Source organism: Poecilia reticulata, chromosome 9, assembly GCF_904066995.2.
Source record: "Poecilia reticulata chromosome 9, P_reticulata-male-v2, whole genome shotgun sequence".
In the NCBI taxonomy this organism is placed as follows: Eukaryota; Metazoa; Chordata; class Actinopteri; order Cyprinodontiformes; family Poeciliidae; genus Poecilia; species Poecilia reticulata.
In genome coordinates, this window is record NC_088838.1 from 16,993,065 (window position 1) to 17,016,337 (window position 23,273).

Consider the following 23,273-nt stretch of genomic DNA (forward strand, 5'->3'; position numbering starts at 1 on the left):
TTCCTACCCCGTTTTTAAGTGCTGTGGATACAAAGCCCTGTTAGTATTCATGGTGTTTGTTTGCAGAGGAGCTGCATGTGTGTGCGTGAGCGTGTGTGTGTTCATGGAGCTGTCAGAAACACAGATCACAGGGAAGCAACGCTCTGAATGGAGCTGGAGAGAAGCGGGCATGTCGGGGAGGAGGGTGGCGGTTCCCACAGGAGGAGAATGGTCAGCTCCAGAATAGACGAAAGAAAAGAGAAAAGGACGAGGAGATGGGGGTGAAAGGAAGGGTGGAGGGGAGGGTGCACAGGGGCATGGTGTGTGTGTGGGGGGGAGGGGGGGGGAGGGATGTTGGGTTCCTACATGGTGTTAAAACCAAGACTACAAGGTGAGAGCGAGGGAAAAAGACAGGATCATATCAATCATAAGGTTTCAGAGGAAAGTGGCGGTAAACGAGTCCAGGCACCTCTGTTCTTGTTTTTCTGCCCCCCCCCTTCTCATTCTGCTGTTCTCATTCTTTTACTAACAGCCCCCCACCCCTTCCTCCTCCTCCTCCTCCTCCTCCTCCCCACCTCCTTCGCCTCTTCCCTCCCCCCGCGCTCCCTCTTTCTCTTTGTGTGTTTGCCTGGACAGCTGCCCAGTTCCATACACAGGAAAAATGAAACACTCTAACCGCTGGGCGCGCTGCCAAATAAAAGGCTGCGAAAAACTATTTGAAGGGCAGCGCGATTGTGTGTGTCTGGGCACGAGGATTTCTGTGTTTGTGTGTGTTTGCGTGGGCCGGTGTGCGTGTGGTGGGATGTTGAGATTTTTGGGTGTGCCTGTTTAGGGTGTTCTTTTCCCAGTGCAGCGGGCTGATCGGTCTGCCTGTGCGAGACGGGAAGAAGCTTCAGCTCGCCATCCGACTGGGAGAGGAGAGAACGCGGCTCACATGCGATCACAAATAGTCTGGAAAAGCAGAATCGAGTCTAGATTAAATAAAATTGAGCATGGAAAAATGTATTTGAGTTTTCAGTCTTCAGTCTGTGTTCAGGTGTGTAGGAACTAATCTGAAAGCCACAGCATGATGCTCCCACCACCATGCGTCACAGTGGGGGTGGTGATGTGCAGTGTTGGTTTTTAGTCACACATAGTAGCATATATGCAGGTCAACAAGCTTTGTTTCAGTTTACAGAGCGCATGTTGGGTTGGACATAAAGATTTTGAAAAAGAAATTGCTTGAATTTTCTGTTATCTCCAAAAAAAGATGTTAAATAATTCTTCAAACCCAATTAAAACCCAACTTCAACATCTTGCTAATGTTTTCATGAAAAAAACTTTGCATGATGCTGCCACCAGTTAATCCCAGAATTTCTCTGTTTTTAACTATATTCTTCACATTTTGACGTCTTCTTTGTGATCAGTGGTTGTAGAAACATGATACTGCCACCACCAGGTCCCACTGGGGGACTTTTCAGTTGGTTGCAGGTTGCAAAGAACTAAACTGGATCATGAATTGAAGGTGTAACCTGAAAGGACTACACCTCCTTCATCTTGTTTCTATTTTACATCGCCTTGATATCCCAGAACAGATCTAGATCTGAGACCAAGAGTTGTTGATTTTGAAATGGAGATTATTTAGGTTTCAGTATTTCATGAAGAAAAGCATCCCCTTCATGATGCTGCCACCACTGTGTTAGTTTTCCACCACAGGGTTTTGGGTGCAGACCAAAAAGCTTGGGTCTTAGTCTCAGCTGACTGGAGCGGCTTTACATCCTCTGCTCAGCTCGGACGGCCCTGTCCAGATGCGAGTCCAAGTATTATTTGAAACTGAGCTCATCTTAATCCGTCCAGATCCCAACAAGCAGAGAAATGGCCCTTAATTGCCGTGCTGAATCAGAAGCCAACTTTGGCTTTGTGTTGTTTCTTTATTTGTGGAACACATAGATAATAAAACCCAACTAGTTAAATGTTTTGTGCTGAAATGTCCTTAATGCCATAAAATCTGCCATAAAAAATCTGAAGGCTCGAGTCTGGGAAGGAGTGGAAATTTTTACTGGAACATTTGTGGGAACCCCGAGAGCAATACTTAACTTTCAGATCAGATCTCAATTTATAAAAGCCCACTGAGAGGCTGAGAGTGATGCGTTCAGGCGCACGCCCACGTATCTGTCCGTAAATTTATGCTGACTCATTTGCAAAGTGCCTTTCAGTTGGGTGATTGCAGCACTTAGTCACATATTATCTATGACCTCCCGAGCTGCTGCGTGCTGACCTTATCTGATGGTTACATCACCGCTGAAGGAGGAATGTGTGCGGCTCAGAAACGGCGGGCGCTCAGGTGTCATGGAGTCGATGGTGGAACAGTGGCGGCGTCTTACAGGTGTGCGCAGATCTGGGACCAGAGCAGGCTGTCAACAGGAAGGAAAATGCACAACAGGAACTGAGGACTGAATGTGCTTCAGCGATCTTTATCCTTATCTTCTTTCTGCTGGTTGAGACCTGTAGATGGCAGAGGGAAAGGTTGCGGACGGCAGGTCTTGTGCTTGTTAAAAGGTCAGAGTCCACGCTTTGTGCTGCTGATGTCCTAATTTCCTGACTGCTGCCCCCTCCTGCAGGTTAACAGTAACACAAAAAGAAATTGCGAATATTCTGGTTAGGAGCAACAGATCCATGTTTAGCAGTTTTCAGCCCGCTGCCAGAGTTGTTAAAGGGCAGCAGAGAGCAAAAACAGCAAACTCTGGTCAGCCTAAAAACGCATTTCTCGGTTCGGTTGAGGTAAACTCGGACCCAATCCGAATGAACGCCAAGCAGACCGGAGACCGCTCCAAAAGCAGAAGGTGGAATACAGGGGACGGCATCCAAAACAAATTTGCGAGTTTTTTTTTTTTGTTTGTTTGTTTGTTTACATTTCATGAAGACGGAAGTTGTGCTGATGCTTTCTTCAGAGGTTTTCTTGTCGTTTCCTTCACTGGTTCGTGGTGCAGCGCCACCACAGGCGAGGAGGTGAACAGGTTCTTCAAAGGGTTTGGTTCGTCTTAAAGAGCGCAAGAGTGAAAGCAAAGCGCATCAAAAAGAAAATGTAGCAAATCTTTCATTCACACACTTAGGACTGGCAGAGGCATGGCTGCCCAAAAGCCAGTACCAGGAGAGACCAGTCCTGCAGACAGACAGAGAGAACCTGATGTGGCCGAAGGAAGGAATTAAACAGCCTTGTTTGAAATAAGATGCCACAGATGTTTCCCTGAAGTTCTGATTGTCCAGGAAGCTTTTGGAAATTAGCAGTAGAGGGCCTTGGATTGATATTAGACATAATAATCCTCTCTATAGTGATAACTGTTTGATGAAACTGAGGTATTTCATCCATCTCCTAGCAGCCCGTGCCTATTCTCAGCTGAACGCCTGTCAGGTTGAGGCTGACATTGACCTTATCTGGAAACAAAGAGCCCAGCACAACTCTGAGATCCACTTTGTTGACTAAAACACAGCCCTGAGTACCGGCAGCTCACTCTTTATGACCGCTATTTACATCTGACTGTGAATATCAGACAGTGTGTGCGTTTTCCCTGGAAATGCCTCACACAGAGAGACACAGAGACGGGGTGGGGGGGTGGTGGAGGAAACTAAGAACAAAAAGCTGAACTGGTGCCAATATAACCCAGGCTCAACCAGGAAAAAGGGGAGGTGTGTGTACTGGTGGTGCTGGAGCACCATTTGTATTTTTGTCTTCTTATTTCTCCCCTCTTTTGCCTCCATGTTTCCTCGCTTTTATTATCTCTCTGTGGTTGCTTTGTGGTCGGTGGGGAGGATGTGTATGGTGCATATGTGTGTGAGACTGTCTGTCTTAAACCGACGTCCCCGCCGACGTCCCCGCTCCCCTTAGTATCTGTCTCTGTCATGGCTGCCCTCCTTTAACCCAGAGCAGCAGGTTTTCTAGGACAGGTTAAATGAGAAAGCGAGCGTGTATCAGGTGCCTGTCATCTTACTCCTCTCTGGACTCTCCAGCTCTCCTCTCTGGTGTCAGTGCGTGCGCATGCACACACTCTGTGAGCTTTGAGATAAATGGCAGCATGGGTGTGCGCTGAAGTGCATGCATTTGCTGGCTTTGTTAATCATTTACGCTGCTTAGTGTTTGTTTGCCTGGGCGTGTTTTGTTTTTTTTCCCATGTGCTGTGCAACTTGCTGTGTGTGTGTGTGTGTGTGTGTGTGTGTGTGTGTGTGTGTGTGTGTGTGGGTGTGTGGGTGTGTGTGTGTGTGTGTGTGTTTCTGTGCTTTGCCAGTGAACAGACTCTGGAAACAACTCTCACTATTTGACTTCCAATAGAAGACAAGATGGCATGAAAAGTGTTGAGGGGATTGAGCAGATGAAAGCAGGAGCAAACGTTAACACAGTGAACAATGGAGGGTGTACAAATGCCCTGTGTGTGCATTACACGTTTTCACACAACGTATTTGCAGAGCACCTGCTCGCATAGACGCATTTTGTGTTTCCGTATAGAGAACTCGTTTTTTTTTTTTTTTTGTTTGTTTTGTTTTTCTTTTTTAAACCGTTCAAAACTTAAATTGACTGTATGGAAGTGTGAGGGTGTCTTTGTGTGTGCACTGGCGCGTCGACGTGTGTGTGTGCATGACCATGAGAGGCAAACCTGTGGTTAGGTTACATCTCCCTGCTGTGCAGCAGTAACAGTGTCTCGTTGCGTCATACTGAGTCTGTTAATAACAGGCTAAACCACAAAGGCCATCCGCTGCTCTATTTCTCATCTTCCAGCGGTACACTGATTATGCAGCAGTGATACATTAGGCACGGTTGTCTTGTCTGATGCAGCACATTGAGGTCTTGCACATGTAGCTTATGCATTAAGTACAATGCCTTGATAAAGTATTGAAACCAATTGCTTTTGCCACTTAACACCCACAAACTTCAATGTGCTTTATTGGAATTTTATGCGATAGACCAACACAAAGTAGTTTCAAATTAAAAGCATAGATAGGTTTTCAACGTATTTTGCAACTAATAATCTGAAAAGTGTGGCAGGCATCTGTAATGAGTCTTTCTTGAGTAAATATTTTCTCTGCACGTCTAGAGAATGAAAGACTTGACAATTTGTCAAACGTGGAATTTTATTTAGAGCAAAGAGAGAAAGCATGAGTGAAAACAAATGCTAAGCACCAATTCTATATTTTTATTAGTAAAACATGTAAAAGAAACACACCTTTTTTCTTTCTCCCCATGCAAAATCCCAATAACATGCATAGAAGCTTATCAATGACAAAATGTGGAAATGTTCAAAGGGGAATGAATGACTTTGAAAATTTATTTCTAACGGTTAAACATTCGATTTGTTTGACACTCAACTGACAATCAAAAAGATACAAATGAAGTCCAGATCTGAGTCAGAAAGGTGCGGCGACGAGGCTGGGTTTAGCTACTGCGATACTGCGTGAGCTCAAACATCTCCAACTCTACCCTCCCTGCTCTCACAGCATGAAACATCCTTGCCACAGGAATTTAATTGCTCTGTAAACAAGGCCTTTGTTTTGCTGCGCATTGTTTGCTCTCACACAAAAGATGTATTAAAATCCTCGGTTTTACTATGAATAGAGATGAATGTCATATCAGAACTCCGTGGTTCACTCATTCAAAGAGTGCTTACAAAATGAAAAATGTACACTAAGCTAACTGAATGGTGATGGTAGTCGTTTCTATTTACCCATGCAGCTATCAGTCTGTCCCTTGCAGCTGTTTGCTGTAAGTTGTTCTCTGGTTCTCTGAGTAAACAGTGAGATTCTTTTGTCTTCTCTTGTCTCCAGACTTACGAGCGCCAGTTCAGAATGCCTGAGCAGAGAGAGGGGGGTCTTCTGCAGCTACTGGGTGATCCCGCTCCACCCAAACACCAGCCGCGCGGCGCCCTTCTCTCCAGCGCCCAGCAAACGCAGCATGGCCTCAGTCAGAAGTTCCAGCACAGTCACATGCAGCAGCACCAAATCGGTCCCGATTGGATCACGTCTGCGGCAGCTTTTTCCTTGCCGGGGCAACCGGCCGGCGTCGAGTCATCCGGAGACTTGGCGGGAGGGAGCAGAGGCTCTTCGCTCGACACGACGCAGCCTTACTCCCGGGTGGCGACCTCAAGCCCGTCTCCTCAGAGATCAATGACTCCGGACCTGCAGCTGCCGGTGGTCACAGACGCCAGCATTCTCAACCTCACCTCACTGAGCAGGTAGGGTTTGATGGGCATCAGGGGTGTCCAATATGTGGCCTGGGGGCCACTTGCAGACCCCTGGACTGACTGTGTATCCTGACTTCAGTTCCATAAAGATGCAAATTTGGGCCCCCAGCACAGATATTTGATGTAGGTGGAGACTTTCTATGAATTGAGAAAAAATTATCACTATGTAAAATATTGTATTAAATAACCCCGCTTTTTGCATTCTCTTGCCAGAACCAGTGACTTTTGCTCAAAAGCAAGCTTTGCTGCACCCCAAAGTGCTATTAATTAACTTCATAAATTTAATACAGCAAACCTTTTCAAAGAAAGAGTGACCTAAATCCTAATGTTATTGATCAGATTTTACTTAATTGCATTCTTTTTTCCCCCAAGTGAAACCTAGGAAATTTGCACAATTATTTTTATTAAGGCAAATGTGCATAACCATTTTTAAGTTTTGGATCTAGAATAATTTACACATCCCTTTTCAGCAACAAATCTGACTACTTTATTTGCTTAACTGAAGTAATCGCATGCTTTATTACCATGTGACAAATAGTTTGGACATCCCTGCTGTATAGATGCACTGTTCGAGATGATTGTTGAATGTATGAAACTTAATCTTTCTTTCGTGCATCCCCCTCTCCGTAGGGGAAAGGGTTTGCAGGAGGTCAGTGAACAGCTCTTTGGAAACATCAAGAGGAAGTATGGAAGGAAAGACTCTCAGAGGATGTTCACAAACCCCCAGTGCGCTGATGCACCTTGGGGAAGGCAGTCGGAGAGAGAGTCGGAGAGCCCCGCTAACTCTGAAGAGAGGCAGAGATACAGGCAAGAGGGGACGGCTGAGCAGTTCCAGGAAGCAAGGGAGGAACGAAGGAAAGACGAGCGAGACCAAGCAAACACCGGGAGGAGAGGCAATGAAGAAGAGAGAGGAATGCCTGTGCAGGCGGAGGACGGGAAAGGAAGAAAAAGGCGGAGGAGGTCTTCATTTGATGAGTCGTTTTCCATGGAGGAGCGGTCCCAGCAGCAGACTCTGGATACTCCAGAGAAGCCCCCGGCCGGACCCCCAGAACCTAAAATGGCACACAAGATAGAGGTCCACAAAAATGATTCTCGACTTTCAAGTCACAGGGACGGCAGTGCAGAGAGGGTAGAAAAGGCAGACAAAGCTGATAGGAGGGATAAAGCAGAGAGGGGAGAAAGAGGAGAGGCGGGCACATGCGGACCTGACCTGGAAACCGATCTGAGCTCCAACAGGGTGAAGAAAAACCCGGTGGGCCGACCCAAGAGCCTCACAGATTCCCTGAAACTCAGAGAGGCAACATACAATCAGATCAACAAACCCAGTCTTGGCATGAACCCCAGACTCCCCAGCCCCAGCTCTAGAGTTAGCTTGAGTCCAACGTCCAGCCCTAAATCCAGGATTAACATCAGTCCAAGTCCAAGTCCCAGACCGAGGATGGACCTGAGTCCCAGTCCCAGTACTGGGAGCAGCCCTGCAGCCAATTCCAGGCCAACCAAGGCCAACGAAAGGTGGTCCTACCTGAAAGCTAAAAGTCATACGAGTCTCACCTCCCCTCAGAGAGACAGCATGGGCAGCCCCTCCGCTCTGTCAGATCCGCCCTCTGCCTTCCCAATCACCCCCTCCAGTCCTCTCTACACCAACACCGATAGCCTGACCGTCCACGCTCCCATCAAGAGAAAGCGTGGACGTCCCAAGAAGCAGCCGCTCCTGACTGTCGAGACGATTCATGAGGGCACGTCCACCTCACCTCCGAGCCCGCTGGCGAAGGAGTCCAACCCGGGGATAAGTCGCAGGAGAAAGATGCACACGCTGAACCCGCTGGTGCACGCGGCATCCTCGTCTCCCAGCGACGGTTTCAACAGTCTGAAGATAAAGCGAGGCAGAGGTCATCCCAGAGCGGTGATCAAGACCAAGCTTGGGAAAATGCAAAGCATCCTGAACGAGATCCTCTCTGGATCCAGTCAGAACGGCTCTCTGGCTCTGAAGTCGGCTTCTGCTCCAGTTACCTCAGCCATGAGCGCCATGGCGACGACCATTGAGGCTCGATTGGGTAAGCAGATCAATGTCAGCAAGAGAGGAACCATCTACATCGGTAAGAAGCGAGGGCGTAAGCCCAGAGCGGAGACCCAAGGCTCTGTGGCCCTCAAAGCTAGCAGGGACAAGCCTCAGATGTCTCTGTCCATGTCCAGTTTTTACGACAGCCCTGCAGTGCCTTCCACCAACTCGTCTCCCAGCTCATGCGCTCCGTCGCTGAGAGCCAGCAACACAGACGCCACCATGCCCAGTTTGCAGCCCATCTCAGCCTTGCCCACCAAACCGTCAGGAAGAGGATTTCTCTCTGGGGGCTGGAAACTTTCTCCTCCTCGCCTCCTGGCTAACTCACCCTCCCACCTGTCGGAGGGGGCGTCGGTGAAGGAGGTGACCCTGTCCCCCATCAGCGAGTCCCACAGCGAGGAGACGATCCCCAGCGACAGCGGGATCGGGACAGACAACAACAGCACCTCGGATCAAACCGAAAAGGGTCCCGCCTCTCGTCGCAGGTACAGTAAACTGTTCAAAAGTTGCCGACCATTGATTTAGCTGTATCACCATAAATATAGATAATTTCCATATTTTTATCTGTTGAACATTTTGGAGACTATATTGAATTTTCTCTTCACATAAAATCCCATTCAAACTTTTGGTTGTAACCTGACAAAGTTTGGGAAGGTTGCTAACTACTGTTTTTCAAGTTACATTCACTCTACTGTTTACAATTTCTGAACTTCCTGCCGTGTATTTGCAGGTACTCGTTTGATCTCTGCGGGTTCGAATCCCCGGAGGCCGCCGCTCTGGATACGTCCACCAGGGGGAGCAGACCGCGCTGTGAACGAAAGGTTACTGCCGTGGACAACTATCTGTCACAGCAGGAGAAGAAGCAGAAACATCACCGGAGGAAGAGGAAATGCCTGCAGACTCGGGACCATCTTCACTTTCTCTCTGAACTGGAAGAGGTTTGTAACGGCGTCATGAAACATTGTTTCATCTGCGATAAAGTGTGAGTGCTAAGCCGGTGTGATGATGTTGTTGTGCCTTCCAGGTTGTGTTAAAGTTCCAGCAGCTGCGGGTTTCTCACAGGCTGTACACCTGCTACCCTCAGCATCCGTACCCGTCTATCTTCCGGCTCAACTTTCACCATTACTACCCGCTCAGCTACGACTCCTACGCCTGCGACTCCGGCTCATACCTGCGCAGGAGTGCAGACCTGAAGGCCAAACGGAGGCGTGGCCGTCCGGCCAAAGCCAGCGAACCGATCACATCCAAGCTGCCGTTTGTCCCCGGATATGGCTATGCGCTAGGAGGGGGGAATTACTATGCAGCGCCGTATGCGATGCCTTACGCACCTCCTCTGAATCTAGGCTACTTCCCCCCGACGCCACCGTTTTACCTGCCCCACCACTCGCTCGGGCCTGCACCCCCGTCTCCTTTCATGAGGCCCGCCGTCCCACCGCCAAAGGCCTTCCTCTCGAGCGGGCACCCCAAACTGCAGGTGGGGGCGAAAATCCGCAGTGCCAGTGGCCCCCTGCAGGGCCCCACTGTGAGATCGGAGGCTCTGGGCTCCCTGAGCGGCGGCAGTGCAGGCGGTCTGGCCGGGGTCCGCCTTCATAAGAGAAAGCACAAACACAAGCACAAGCACAAGGACGAGCCTCTCCTTTCCCCGCGGGACCGCCAGGAGTTGGGCGGACTTTTCAGCGGCGCCAAGACCAACGTGCGGCTCGGCATGCTGAGCGAGAGGAGGGACTTGGCCGGTCAGGGTTCCTCAAAGCTTCTGGAGAAGCAGAGGGGCAACGTGAGGGGCCCCAACCTGGGGTCCGGCCTGGGGATTTTCGAGTCGGACCAGCTGTCCGGCCACGCACTCGCCGACGGCCAGTTCCACTCCCGTCAGACTGCACAGCCTGCTAAGGGCTTCATGAGCGGCTACGGCAGCCAATCGCAGCGGTTGGAGGCGGCCTCTGACCTTTTCTCGGGGTTACGGGAGGATGAGTGTGCCGGGAGGAGCAGAAGGACTAGGCTCGCTGTCTTCGGAGATCAGGGCTTAATGTCTTTCCAAACGGCCAGGCAGCAGCCGGAGCAGATGAACGAGTGCTCTAGTCCAGCTCTCACTGGTAAGTGTCACATTGCGACCTTTCTGTTTGTTTCTGAAGAGAAAGCACTCACTCTTTGATTTCAAACAACGCAGCATACATTTGAATATGTCAGAACATTAAAAGGTTAACTTATTTTAGTACTGTGGTCTAAAATGTGGAACTGTAGTGACTCACAAAATTAGAATATTTATGGGATTCTTACTAATGGAAAATGTTATTTTACACAGTCATAAGGCTTGATTACCTGTCATTGACACACAAGAAGGATTAGTCACAAAAAGTAAATTTAAAAGAAGCTGACTGGATTACTGTTTCCAGGCATGTTAATGGAAAGTTGAGTGGAAGGAAAGTGGTAGAGAGCAAAGGTGTGTTAGATGACAGAGCAGCTGAGGAAAAGAAAGGTAATACATAGGACATCAATAGAGCATAAAACGCAACAAGTAGAGCCAGATTACCAAACTACACTGAAAGCCCAAAGGAAAGTGAAGGGGGAAATAAGGGTAGGCGATATAGATGTATTGCTTTTTGTGCTATTGTGATAAGGATAGATAAAAAAAAACTATTTATTTCTGTTTTTGGTATGACTGTGACTGCATGGCACAGCAGTAATGGCACCCCAAACACAAATACAGTTCCTGAAACCATTCCCATTTGAAACAGGCTTCTTCAGGACACCACTTACTTAAAAAGTGTGATTTATATCACTAACATTTACACAGTAACCGCTTTTAATCGTGTTTTCACATTTACTGGTACTTATTGTTGCTCTTATGGAACAGTGGAGAAAATGGTGAAAATAACATTAATGTCATACTGTCAGTTTTTTTTTTCATTATTTACCATCAAGAACTGAAATTTGTCATAACAATATATCTGAATTCTTATCATAATAAGAAATGTAAAAAAAAACACACAATAAATGCCCTCCCATGGGAGAAGACTCACAAAATACTGCTGAACCAGAGAACCCCAAAAGTCTCATCTTCAAATGAAAGTAAATTTTACATTTAACTTGAATATTAACAACAATGGGTTGGCGATCTTCTGATGATTGATTGATTGATTAATTCATTCATTTGGAAATGAAGTTCTCAGAGTCTGAAGTAGAGTTGCCTGATGTTCAGGGTCAACAGAGAATCTGTGGCTCATCATCAAGAGGAAGACGAGAGACACCACATCCAGGAACTCAGACCAGCTGAAGGCTGCTATCAAAGCAACCTCACGCTGCAGTGATCCAGTTATTCATGCACAGGGAGCCCTGACTGAAGGCTCATCTCCTATACTTACTTTTCAGCAGGCAGATATGTCGGCATTAAAATATTCCTGTTATTAATGATCTCATAAGACATTCTAATAACCTGGGAAACTAAATTCTTGCTTTTCATTTAACTGTAAGCCATATTCCTCAACAGAAATATGGAGACGTGTGCATCAGTTCAACATTTTGAACCAAACTACTAAAACTAAACGAACTAATGCGCCGAGTTGCACCTGTTGTGTCGGTGCCGCCCAGTAGGCCCGTCGCACTGAGATCCTGACTGAACCCACATGCAACCAGGAAGTTTTCAAAGGGAAATGAAGTTTCCCTCTCGCACATGCTCATCGATGAACACTGCATGTAAACAACAAAGCCCAATCTGCCGCATAGCCACTAATTGCTCCGACGCCGGTGACGGGAGAGCGGATGCACATGTGTTGTTACAAAGCAGCTGTGTGGGATCTTAACCTGCCAAGGTTACTGGACTGTTAACATCGGCAGATTGAGATCACTCTCTAGCTCAGTGATAATGGACATCTGCTACGCTCTGTGTCTCCATGCAGGCAGAGCTAATAGGGCTTTCTTGACTAAAGATGCGGTACCTGCAAAAGCTGCTGTTGTTTATAAATAAACTCGGGTGCAGGTTAGGTCCGCGTTCTCAGAGAGCAATGTGTAATTTGTTACATTCTGTATTTGGCTGTCTCCGAGCACATCTGGCCGGGGATAAAGAGAACGTAATGCATGGGAGACAACCATAATTCACCGATCTCTCCGTCCCCCTCCCTCCCTCTCTTCCTTCTCTCCTGCCAATGCGTTCGCCAGAGATATATTATTCACACAGTGTGATTTATTTTCTACAGACACGCCGTAAAAGGCTCTTGCCTGTGTTAAAAGAGCTGGCTGGGAGCCAGGGATTTAATGACTGGGGCCCAGTCCAGTGGTGGGGAGGAGAAGCCAGGGGCTCGGGCAGAACGCACCCCCCTCACCCCAGGGGATCCAGGACGGATGACTCATATGCGCGGCCCCTCAGCCCACCCCCACCTCTTCCATATTATCGTTATAGTACCTCATCTACTCCTGCACATCCTTACCCTTTTTTTTTTCCTCCAGTTTTGCCTTTTCTGCGGCTCTTGCCCTTGCTCTCCTCCTCTACCTTGCTCCCACAGCTCTCACATCCACTTCTCCCCCCCCTGCTTCTCTCCTTCCTACTTACTTCCTTTCTGCCTCTCACCCCCGTCTCCCCCTCCTCCCAGATTACCTTCTCTATTCCCCATTCCCGTTGCCCCTTCTCTAGCATGACTTACTGCTTCACTTCACCGCCTTAGTCCAATTAAAATACAGGCTCGTGTGCATATGAGTTCTGCTGCGCGCGCTTGCACATGCAGGCACGTAAACGGACGGGGAGGGGGGGAAAAAAAAAAAAAAAAAAAAGAAAATCATCCACAACCTGCAAAATTCACAACAGATTTCAAATCCAGTAGTTAGAAGAAGCTGCTCTGTAAAATGTTTCAAAATGGTTGCTAAAAATATTATAGTTACTTGAATATTTTCTGTTACCTTTAATAATTTTTAATAATGTTTTTCTACTTCCAGAAATATTTCAAAAAGTCCAAATCATATGCAAAAAAAAAAAAAAAAAAGGCGTCTTTATTCAGTCATCTGATCAGCAGTGTGCAGCAACAGTGGGCTGCAGCAATGCTAGATCCCTTTAAGCCTCATGAAGTTGGAGCCATTTTTGTTTAGTTAGGCGTTTACTCTGGAATCTCATTAAATCGGTTCTAAACCAGAGGAGAGGCATTCAGAAAGTTTCTGCCGGTGTGAAACCGAAACTTTTTAAAACTTTGACTGTAGCGGCAGATCTACGTTTGGTCGCAACTATTCTAGTCAGTTGATTTATTATTGTTTTTATTGCAGTAGCGAATGTGTCAAAAGTTGTTTTCCACATTGGCATTGCTGAGGTTGTTTTGTTAATATTACTAATTGCATGGTTGCCCAGCATGGTTGGAGTTTCTCTAGTTACAGTTGTATAGTATGTGTAGAAAAAATAATTTCTCTGTGTTTCTTTCTTTTTTTTGTATGTCATTAAAATTACTTTAAACCACAGGAATGATGCAGTGGAAAATATAATTGGCTTTGTTTACTACTCTGGACTCGGTCAATCTTTTGCATGAATAACTGCATAAATGCACGATTTCATTTACTAAATGACAGAATGCTCCTGTAATGAGCAGAGCCAAGATGCGGTATTTAAAAAAAAAAGAAGCTTAATGTCTGTAAAGCATAGAACACTGTCTGCTTACCTCATCCTTAAATGAGATTAGTTCACATTTCCCATGAAAACCTGATGGAGGGGGAAAAGTGCAGCCGCAGCAGAGGTAGCTTTTAAAATCATAAACAGACATAAATATTGAGGAGAAGAAGAGCGCATGAGGAGAAGACGATAAGGAAAATGTAAGACGGAGCGAGAGCAGAACGCCGGAGGACGAAGATCAATATCTAAAACATCTGGAAAGAAGCGAGAACAGCCAGGAAGGCCGATTCACATGACGCTACAACATCTGCATGCAGACAGAACCTGAAATAACTTTCATCGTATTCCATGCTTGGAGGATGACTTTATCCTGCCAGTCAGATACGAAGCGGGCCGTGGAGGTGGGGATGCCTCTCTGCTCCTCAGAGGAACAGGTCCTCGACGCTGTAGAGTCCCTCGCGCCGGTGAAGGTCATCGGTTTTATGTTCCGTGTATGGAGCTCATAAATTTCTGCTACTTTGTAGTGTGCATGTGTGCGTGTGTGCTCACTTCTGTGCAGCTCATAAACCGCTGCTACTGAGTGCTTTCTGCAGTCACTAATTTCACTGCCCCTTCTAACTTTTTTGGCAACCGTAGTGAAAATTTACAGCATACAGCTGATATAAGCAGCTTGAATGTTATTAGTCAAAACTCCACACCTTCTTGTGTTATTTGTGAAGTCACAGCGGGAGCACTTCCACTCAGAATTACGAACTGGTGCTGGTCCGATATGAAATGCATGTTTCAGCCACGCAATAATTCGCAAACATCCGGAGGATTGTATTTTTTTTTTATGTGCTTTGACGGTGATTTAATGTTATTTACTAAACACTGCTTAAAGTAAGTACAGTTATATTACTCAAATAAGTAGTAAAAATAAAATGTTTGTACAAAATCCCTTAAGATGGCATTGGATTCATCAGCAATCATAATGATTCATGTCATTTAAATAGTCAATTAGCCCAAAATATATTGAAATAAAGTCTACTACAAAGATTTGAGAAAATTAACAATGAAACAAAATTATGATGACAATTAAGCATTTTTTCTTCTATATAACACACCTTAATTCATGGAAATACCCAGCAACAAAGTGAAACCTGATGTGAAACGGTTTGGGTTTAAATACAGAGCTACTAATTGTGTTTTTACGGTTCTGAAATGGAGCCAAGAAGATATTAAATGGGGATATTATTGGGCAAAGAGGTAAACAAACAATTTAGAAAAAGAATAATTGAAAAATTAAAACTACCATTATTGAAGAATATCTTTATCTTCATTGAAAACTGTCGGAGGAACAACTATGAAAATGGGAATAATCTAAAATAAACGCACACGCAGCGAACCGTTCTCTGACGAGCCTCTTAGCCTCACACGGATCTGAACGTAGATTTATGTTAAATATTTCACCCAGTTACAGTAAACTGTGATGACACAAGAAGACATGAACAGAAAAGGAGCAGAGTTTCCACAAATCATTTAATACACGTTTTATAACGTGTATGTAAAGACCAGAGCTGGTTTCAAAAGTGCTTCAAATATTTCTGTCCTGCCGCTGCTGCCGTTTAAAGTCCTTTAAGTAAGACGTTAAAAAAGGTTCTGGAGTCACCCGAGTTTTCTTCAGCTCTACCGAGCTTAGAATCAAACAGAGCTGCACCTCCCCCACCTGTTGCTGCACACTGTCAGGGAGCTGGCTGAAAAAAGGCTACTGCACCTTTCCCCTGCTTAAAGGAAATATTGAATTGAGCATTTGGGGATATTTGTGGTTGTGAAAAGCGTGGCTAGACATGGTGTGGGTACTAGCTGAACGCCCTGCGTTACTCTTATTAAAGTAATGTTAAAAGTTGTTACAATTCTGGGCTAATTGACCAACTGCATTAAATAAAAACAGATTATGTTGTTCCTATTAAATTAGAATATTTTTATTCATTTTTATGATGTCATGCCTATTCTCATTTAACTTGTGCATAAACTTCATTATTTTACAATCCTACCACACTTTTATTGATGTGCTGGATCACAACAAAAACCAGCTAAGCTGTAACAGCAGGATTGTGGACCAAAACAAGAAATGACCATTTGGGAACCAGCGGCCGATTGTGCTTCTCCCTCCATTTTGGCTATTGCTAGCTCTGAGCGCCGGGAACGGTGCCCAGACAGGGAGGAGAGGGTACGAGGAATTTTTTGGGTGTGTGCGTGTGTGTGTGTGTGTGTGTGGAGGAGGGGTTACGGTGTAGGGGACAAAGATCGAAAACAAAAAGAGAGACTGAAACAGGCCCAAGATCAGGAAGCTGTTTGTGAAATGAAGACGGAAATGAAACGGTGCAGTGTTTCCAGTTTAATTGAAAATGAGAGAGCGGCATATTGCCTCCCATGAAGAGCGGAGAGGAGAGAAGAAAGAGAGTGATGGGAAAGAGGGAAGGGGAAAGAATGGAACAGCGTGTAAAGGGCACACTGCCCAGTTCATCAGTGTGAAGGAAACAATATGGCTCGAGTTTCTTCTGCTCAGCCATTCTGAACTGCTGAATTCATTATTCCTGCATGTTGGGGCCTTCTGCATGCGTGCACATGTGTTTTTCTCTTTGTGTCTATGTGATGCTGGGGGATATTTGGATGTGTGTGTGCGTGTGTATGTGTGTGTGAGTGACTTTTTTGGCTGCCTGTTCTCCAGATGCACCAGTTTGTTTCTGTGTGGCGACACATTAAATGGTTGAAGGAGACATTTCTTTGGGTTTCCTGCGAGCAGAATAGGATCTCCTCCTCTCTGCTCTCTAGCAGACAATTACAGGATAGGATCTGCTCTCCTGGCTCAGCTGGGCTTTGAAAAGCTTACATGAATATCTCAAAATTAGCAGGAAGCTCTTGAGGCAAAAAAAAAAAGAGACCTTCTTCCATGAGCTAAATTACACGATGCCTGCATGAAAACTCCTGCTTGCTTTGCAACCTATTTACTCACCTAAATCGCTCCCTTTTACTCCCCAGGTGTCCCCGCTAAGAGGAGGTATAAACGCCGTGAGGTGGAACAGATCCAGAAGGACGTCAGGAGGATGCATTCTTTGAACTTTGATCACGTGCAGAAGATCCTGCGTGCCAAGCGTCTGCAGCGACAAGCCAAAACAGGAAATAATGTCATCAAGCGGCGGCCCGGGCGGCCCCGAAAGCAGCCCCTGGAGGAGTCACAGCCGGCCAGCATGAGGGAGGAAGTCTGGGCCAACGCTCGAGGTCTGGACGTTCCAGTCAGCAGGAAAGGTGACGGCAGGACTTTGGGGATGCCCGTCCTGGAGAGGTGCGACAACCTGCCGGGTCGGCACAGCCTCAGGCCGAGTCTGGCCCTGGAGTCTCACGAGCTCCCCGCTCACGACTCCATCGCAGCGACTATTGAGACTGTGGTGCATCAGGCGCGATGCGTCCCTCCTCCTGAGAATAAGGAGGGCAAACGCAGAGGCAGGGGCCACAGCAGGGACCAACTGTGGGCCCCTGGCAGTCAGTAGATGCCCTGAACTGACGGTAGAGCAGCTACCAGAATCAGAGCTGCTTGAGGCCTAACAGATGCAGTGCCCTTAAAGCGGGAACCCTTTGATGCACTTTGACTTGTATCTCCTCCTCCGGTCGGTGGAGAGGAGCCCAGGCGGCGGAGCGGTAACGGAGGAGCGACAGCCTCCCTCCGTCTGCAGAAACCCCGACCAGACAACGGGCTTCTCAAACATCCTCCGGACCTGTTTTCACATCGGCACTCTACGGTACTCTGCGATACTGAATCTGATGCTATAAAAGTGTGTGGTACTTATGATAGAGTAGGATTTCATGTGATTCTTTATGTATCTGATACAGTGACGTGTATGGTACTTTACGATACAGTATCTGAATGTGGCTTTAGCCATATATTTACCAGCAAAGGGGAAGTGGGTGGGGGTGGTTCATATAAAACTGTGCAGCTCTGCTTATTTTTTGCCTTTTTGTGGAAGCTTGTGAGACATGCAGGATAACACATCAGTAATTAACCCTCCCTAACATGTCTGGGATATCCCCCCCTACCCCCCTTATCATTTTCTAAGGTTTCTCGCCCACTTTTCGAAGAAATTCACACTTCCTGGCAGCTCATCTTCCCCGTTTAACCCCCAATTCTCCTCAGATTTGCTCCTACTGATGTTTTCAATCTGCAGTCCTTGAGCTTCCTTGTTTTCAGTTTGTCTGTCGTGTATTTCTCCCGTCTCGCTCAGGCCTCTCCTGGCCAGGGAATCAAAAGGCAATACGGTGGCTAAAACTTGTCCCCCGACTGTACATAGAACTAAAAAAGTCCACTGTTGCCTGCCTTGTACAATGGGAAAAAAACCAGCTCATAGATGTGTACTGGCTTCCAGTATAATAAATAGAATTGTAGATAATGAAAGTGTGTATTGTTTTATAACCAAAAACAGACATGGGTGTGACTCAAGACAAGTATGTTTTCAGACAGAAGAATACCACGTATATTCATTCATACGCTCATTATTGTGTTTGTATCCAGGGGTCGGGGCGGGGAGGGAATGTTTTGGGTAAAAAGAGGAATGTCGGATGTGTTTTTTGCTGAACTTTTAGAGTTTGTTAAATGCACTATGAAGAACCGTTCACTTGCATCAATCAAAATGCAGCACTTACATGCTTGTTCTAGCCTTATGTGTTCTTTGCATCCGCTGGGTTGGGCGTCCGGTCCAGAGAGCATGCGTTATTTTTTTAATCAATTTATATATGCAGGCCACGCAGCCAAAAAGGATTTAAAAAACAAAAAACAACACAAAACAAATGAAGCCTGAGTGTAAGTCATAATTGGACAGTTCAATTAACAGCCCCATCCTCCCCTTTTATGTTTCTACTTAAGCTGGTTTCAGTGAAGCAAATCCAGTGTTTCGACTTTGAAACCAAAGTCTTAGAACTCCGTAAGGATGTAGTATTTGAAAGTATTAACGTTTGGCAAACTCTCCACCGCATTGGCAGCAATGTAAAGCATTCCTATGTGCACTGTAGAATGTAGCCATGTTGGATCTCGGTGTCAATGAGCCTTTTGTTTCACTCCTTTTTCTTCTTCTTTTTTTATTTTATCAGTATATGGGACTTTGGATCACGGTTGGATTTTTCTCAGTCATAAACAATAGTTCAGTGTTTCTTTGGGAACGTTTTCAGACCGGTGGATTTGTTTTTTTGGTTGTTTTTTTTTTGGGGGGGGTCAGGTGATATTCTCAGTTGCAGCAGCTCAACTTGTGCCTTATGTTTCTTTTCTATCACGGATTGCATTTGACTGAAGAAACAGAAAGTGGCAAGGAGTGCCCTCCCGAGAGTGACCCAAGCATGTTCACGATTGTGCATATCGACCCTCGTGTCTTATGTCATCAGATCCCTGACGCTGCCTGTGTCCCCTCACGTCTCGCCGTCTCTCGGCGTCCTTCTCGTTTTCTGATCGTTTCATCCTGACAGAGCTGGAAGGGTAGGACTCGCTGTGTTTAATGCGCATCATGTTCTGACCTAGAAACCGCCGTGCAGCGGTGGCAGAAGAAGAAGAAAAAAAAAACCAACCACTGAGTCAGATCTGCTTCTGACCGGAGATATCGATTCTTCTCGCTGTCTTTGATGTGGAATTGAACATCACTCGCTCCTAACGAGTGAGTTATCTGACAAATAGAGGAACAGAAGCAGCTGTCAGGAGAAAATAATAATAAAAAAAAACACACATTTGCGTATATTGTTTGCTATGCATCTGGCCATTTCCCCTTTCAGTGACCTTAAACGAAATCCGTGCTCCGGGTCCACTTTGCGACAAAGAGAAACAAGTGGTCTTATTTGCTGAATAAAGTGAGCTCATGTAAGGAGAATTGTGAATAATACCAGTAATAATTTGTAATAATGACAAAGTTGTGCAGAAAGTGACTATCATTTCAAGAAAATTATACTTACTGCCTCTCTATGCAGTACAGCCTTAAACAGACGTAAAACTACAGTATTGACGTGTTTGTTGTAAATAGTGTTTTTGTGTCCATCGCGCATGAATACCTAACCAGAGACCGCCCCCATCAACCCGCCAGAGCGCCACCTGTCTCCACCAACACACAAATAAAGTACCTTGGTATCAGGCATGGGTCGGTTTCTGAGCTTCTAAGAAATGACAGCTTTAAAAAGAATAGCTGAAGGTTTTCCCTCGTCCAGATTGTTCAATTGACAGAAGACGGTTTCGTCACTTTTGCTCACAAGAAAAGTAAAACCAGCACTTTCTTTCCAGGTGTGAAAAGCAAATGGCCATGAAGTGGAAAGGAGCACGACCCAGCACTCTTGTTAATATGATGATATTTTTAAACCACAGTGGGCAAGCTACAATAATCCCTTCAAACCGCTTGTTTTTAGTCTAAGCTATGTATCAAATTGAAAATCATAACTATTTGCTATAAAATCCAATATTAATGTTATTTCAAATGTAGTAATATATTATTTTAACTGCTTCTCTGTTCCGATTTAAAGCAATTAGGCCAGGCTGTGGTGTTATAATTTAAATTTTTTGTTATTAACCTGACATTTTTGCTGAAGGTCATCGTGTCATCAGAATCTCGTACCGACCCATGCCTATTTGGTACGGTCATTATCCCAGCTCATTAATTTACAAAGAATGCTAAAATAATCTTCCTTACTTCCTTGTGAAAGCTCTCAGAGGTCCGACTGCAGTACACTGGACCAAAAATAGGGATCTCTGTTGACTTTTGGCTTCCGCCTGCAGCTTGAAGGTGCGTTGCTGTAGCGCGAAGAAAGCTTGTGTGTGTTGGGGGAGCTCTCAAAGGGAAAACACCAAAAATACTCTCAACCTAATGTTAGCGTGCTTAGCCTTGCCTTGGTAGAGGACTTTGTGTGGGTCTTTGGTGGAGGTTAGCTGTGTATCGACTCCTCCGTGCTGCGGTGGGGCGGTGGTCTCTGACGGTGGCGCTAAAGGCCCCGGGTAATGTCTGCGCTGTCCTGTCTGTTTCGTCTCTTCCTCCACCAGCCGATGCTCCGGTGCCTTTTAACACTGACAAGTATTGTCCTAGTCCAGAGCTTTCAGTCGACTCGGAGACTTCAGAGGAGATGTAGTTGTGAGTGGGGATTCATGCTGTCCTGTTAGCAGCCCGTCTGGCTCAGCTGGTCAAACGTTTTACGTTTTGCCGCTTCATAACCGCAAACTTCAGTGGATGTTGTTTCAGGCTGATATTGGTGAGATAAAAGGAAAACGATACATGGTTTTCTTTTTACAAAAAAAAAACAAAACTGGACATTGTGGCTGTCATTTGCATTCAGCCCCTGTTAGGCAATATTTTGAAGAGTCGCCTTGTGCTGCAGGTCTATGTAGCTCAGCTCATTTATAGGTCTGGACTTTGACCTGGCCACTCTACTACAAGAATATGCTTGGATCTACTTTTCACTCTGTTTTTTAGTCTTTGTCCTGCTGGAATTGAACTCTTGCCATGTTTCCCGTCCCTACTGAAGTAAAACTTCCCCACATCATGATGCTGCCACAACCATATCTCACCGTTATGAAAACATGATTTATGATATTCCCGTTGATAAACGCTTCTTTGTTAACTGTGTATTCCTGCAAGTGTTGCCAAAGTACCCTCAGCTGCTCCCCTGTTAATGCTCCCCTTGGCAGCCTGTCGGTTTAGATAGACGGTCATGTCTTGGTAGGTTTTAGTCTTTTCATTTCCATATGATGAATTAAGTGGAATTGGTCTTCATGACGTTTGTTCACCAATGTTTTCTAACAAACATCTGAGGCCTGTACAGAAAGTTTGGCTTCATACTGACAATAAGTGAAATCCTTTTGCTCAGCAGTTTGCTTCTAATGGCCGCTGGGGTCATCCAATTTTATTTAAGGGTATCAAACTTGAGGCGTGCTGCACTTTCAGTGTTTTTATGTGGAAACTATTTTGAAAACCATGTATCATTTTCCTTTTGCTTCACGAATAAGAGCTGCTTTGCGTTGCTCTGTCGCATAAAATCCCCACAAAATTGCAGTTTTAACAGGATAGAATGTGAAAGGGTATAAATAGTTTTGTAAGGCACTGAAATCAAGCTTGTAAGCAGCGTTTGAGCTTACAGTAATATTGCATTAAATATACAATTAGTCCACAGGGACACCATGTGGGACGAGACAAACTGGCAACTACGTTCTGGTCTTATTCCCCTGATCGCATGCAGTGATGGGAGTCTGACACCTGGAGTGAGGGAGGGTAGGGAGGGCGGGGGGTCATATCATGGAGTCATAAAAGTTGTCATCCTTCCAGCATCTGTTTCCCATTCGAAGCTATAACGTTGTTCCGAACTGAGAGTGCAGACGAGGCACTGAGAAAACCAATAAACGTACTTCTGTAGAGCACAAAGTGAGCTCTTCTAACAGCGTGGGCATATTTTAATTTGTATACATTGTGTATTTGAAACCTTTTTCTAGAGTGGCTCTCCTTTATTTGCATGCTCAATTTTGATTGTATGCATAAATATTTTAGACAAGTTGAATTTCAATTGAATTTGAACCAAGACTTGTACATTGTTTGATATGTTTCTTTTTGTAATGGATTTTTTAATTCATGAGGCATTTTTGTACATTGTATGAATATTAAAAACTGCAAATATTTGACATATAGAGTAAATACTAGATGCACATGCATATGCATATATTCCTCACAGTATGTATGTGTAAGCATACACATATATTTTGTATTTGCATTTGCCAGCATACAGATATATGTCTTAAGCACATATATACCTGTATTATATATGTATATCCATGTCTGCTGGCATGCTTTTGGTCATGTTTCTCTTCCATGATCTTGTAGGTTCTTTTTTTATTATTTTATTTCCTCTTTCCTTAAAAAGAAATGCTCATTCTTTGCTACCCTTCTGTTGGCTGGCAGCCTTGAGCACTTATTAAGAAGAACTACAGTTGAAGTTGTTCATGTTATCCATTGTGTGAAATAATAAATGACTTTATTGACAGCTCGCAGTGGTTCGTGCTTTCTTCTTTCTGTCAGAGATTGTATTGTTATTCTGTTCCCCTAAAAACTGCTTGGTCACATGCTGAGATTTGCCTCTGTTCCTGCATGTGTGTGTGTGCGCGTGGGGGTGTGTGTGCGTGTGTGGGGAGGTGTGATGGAGCGAGATGAAAGCAGCGGGGTTACTGCACTGCTGAATTTAAGATTCTCTCTGAATGAGTCCTACTCTACAGTGTTGCAGGTAAATGAGAGGGAACCCTCATCAGATTATACTGCAGAATTTCTCTCTCACACACACACACACACACTCGCGCGCACACATCCTCTCTCCGTTCTCGTTAGCCAATCTCGAAATCGTTTTTGCACAACCCCTTCGGTGTCAGTTCGAGGTGGGCCGGGCTGGAGGCTGTCCTGTCATTGGACGG

General features: G+C 45.5%; 1 protein-coding gene and 1 long non-coding RNA gene across 2 annotated transcripts in view; one reads left to right on the forward strand and one right to left on the reverse strand.

The window, feature by feature from the left end:
* Positions 1-22,855, forward strand: part of setbp1 (SET binding protein 1) — a 51,114-nt gene extending 28,259 nt beyond the window's left edge. Inside the window, exons 3-7 of the mRNA XM_008418821.3 lie at positions 5,773-6,179; positions 6,819-8,732; positions 8,978-9,185; positions 9,272-10,337; positions 16,850-22,855. Of these exons, the coding sequence (XP_008417043.2) occupies positions 5,773-6,179; positions 6,819-8,732; positions 8,978-9,185; positions 9,272-10,337; positions 16,850-17,358 (4,104 nt within the window). The 3' untranslated portion in view covers positions 17,359-22,855. The remainder of the gene's footprint in view (positions 1-5,772; positions 6,180-6,818; positions 8,733-8,977; positions 9,186-9,271; positions 10,338-16,849) is intronic.
* On the reverse strand, positions 1,994-3,198 carry LOC103470401 (uncharacterized). Its single transcript, XR_014088912.1, has 3 exons — positions 2,871-3,198; positions 2,464-2,573; positions 1,994-2,372 (listed from the first exon to the last, which is right to left on the reverse strand). It is a non-coding gene; the product is annotated as an uncharacterized LOC103470401 (long non-coding RNA).
* Positions 22,856-23,273: the final 418 nt, after the last annotated feature.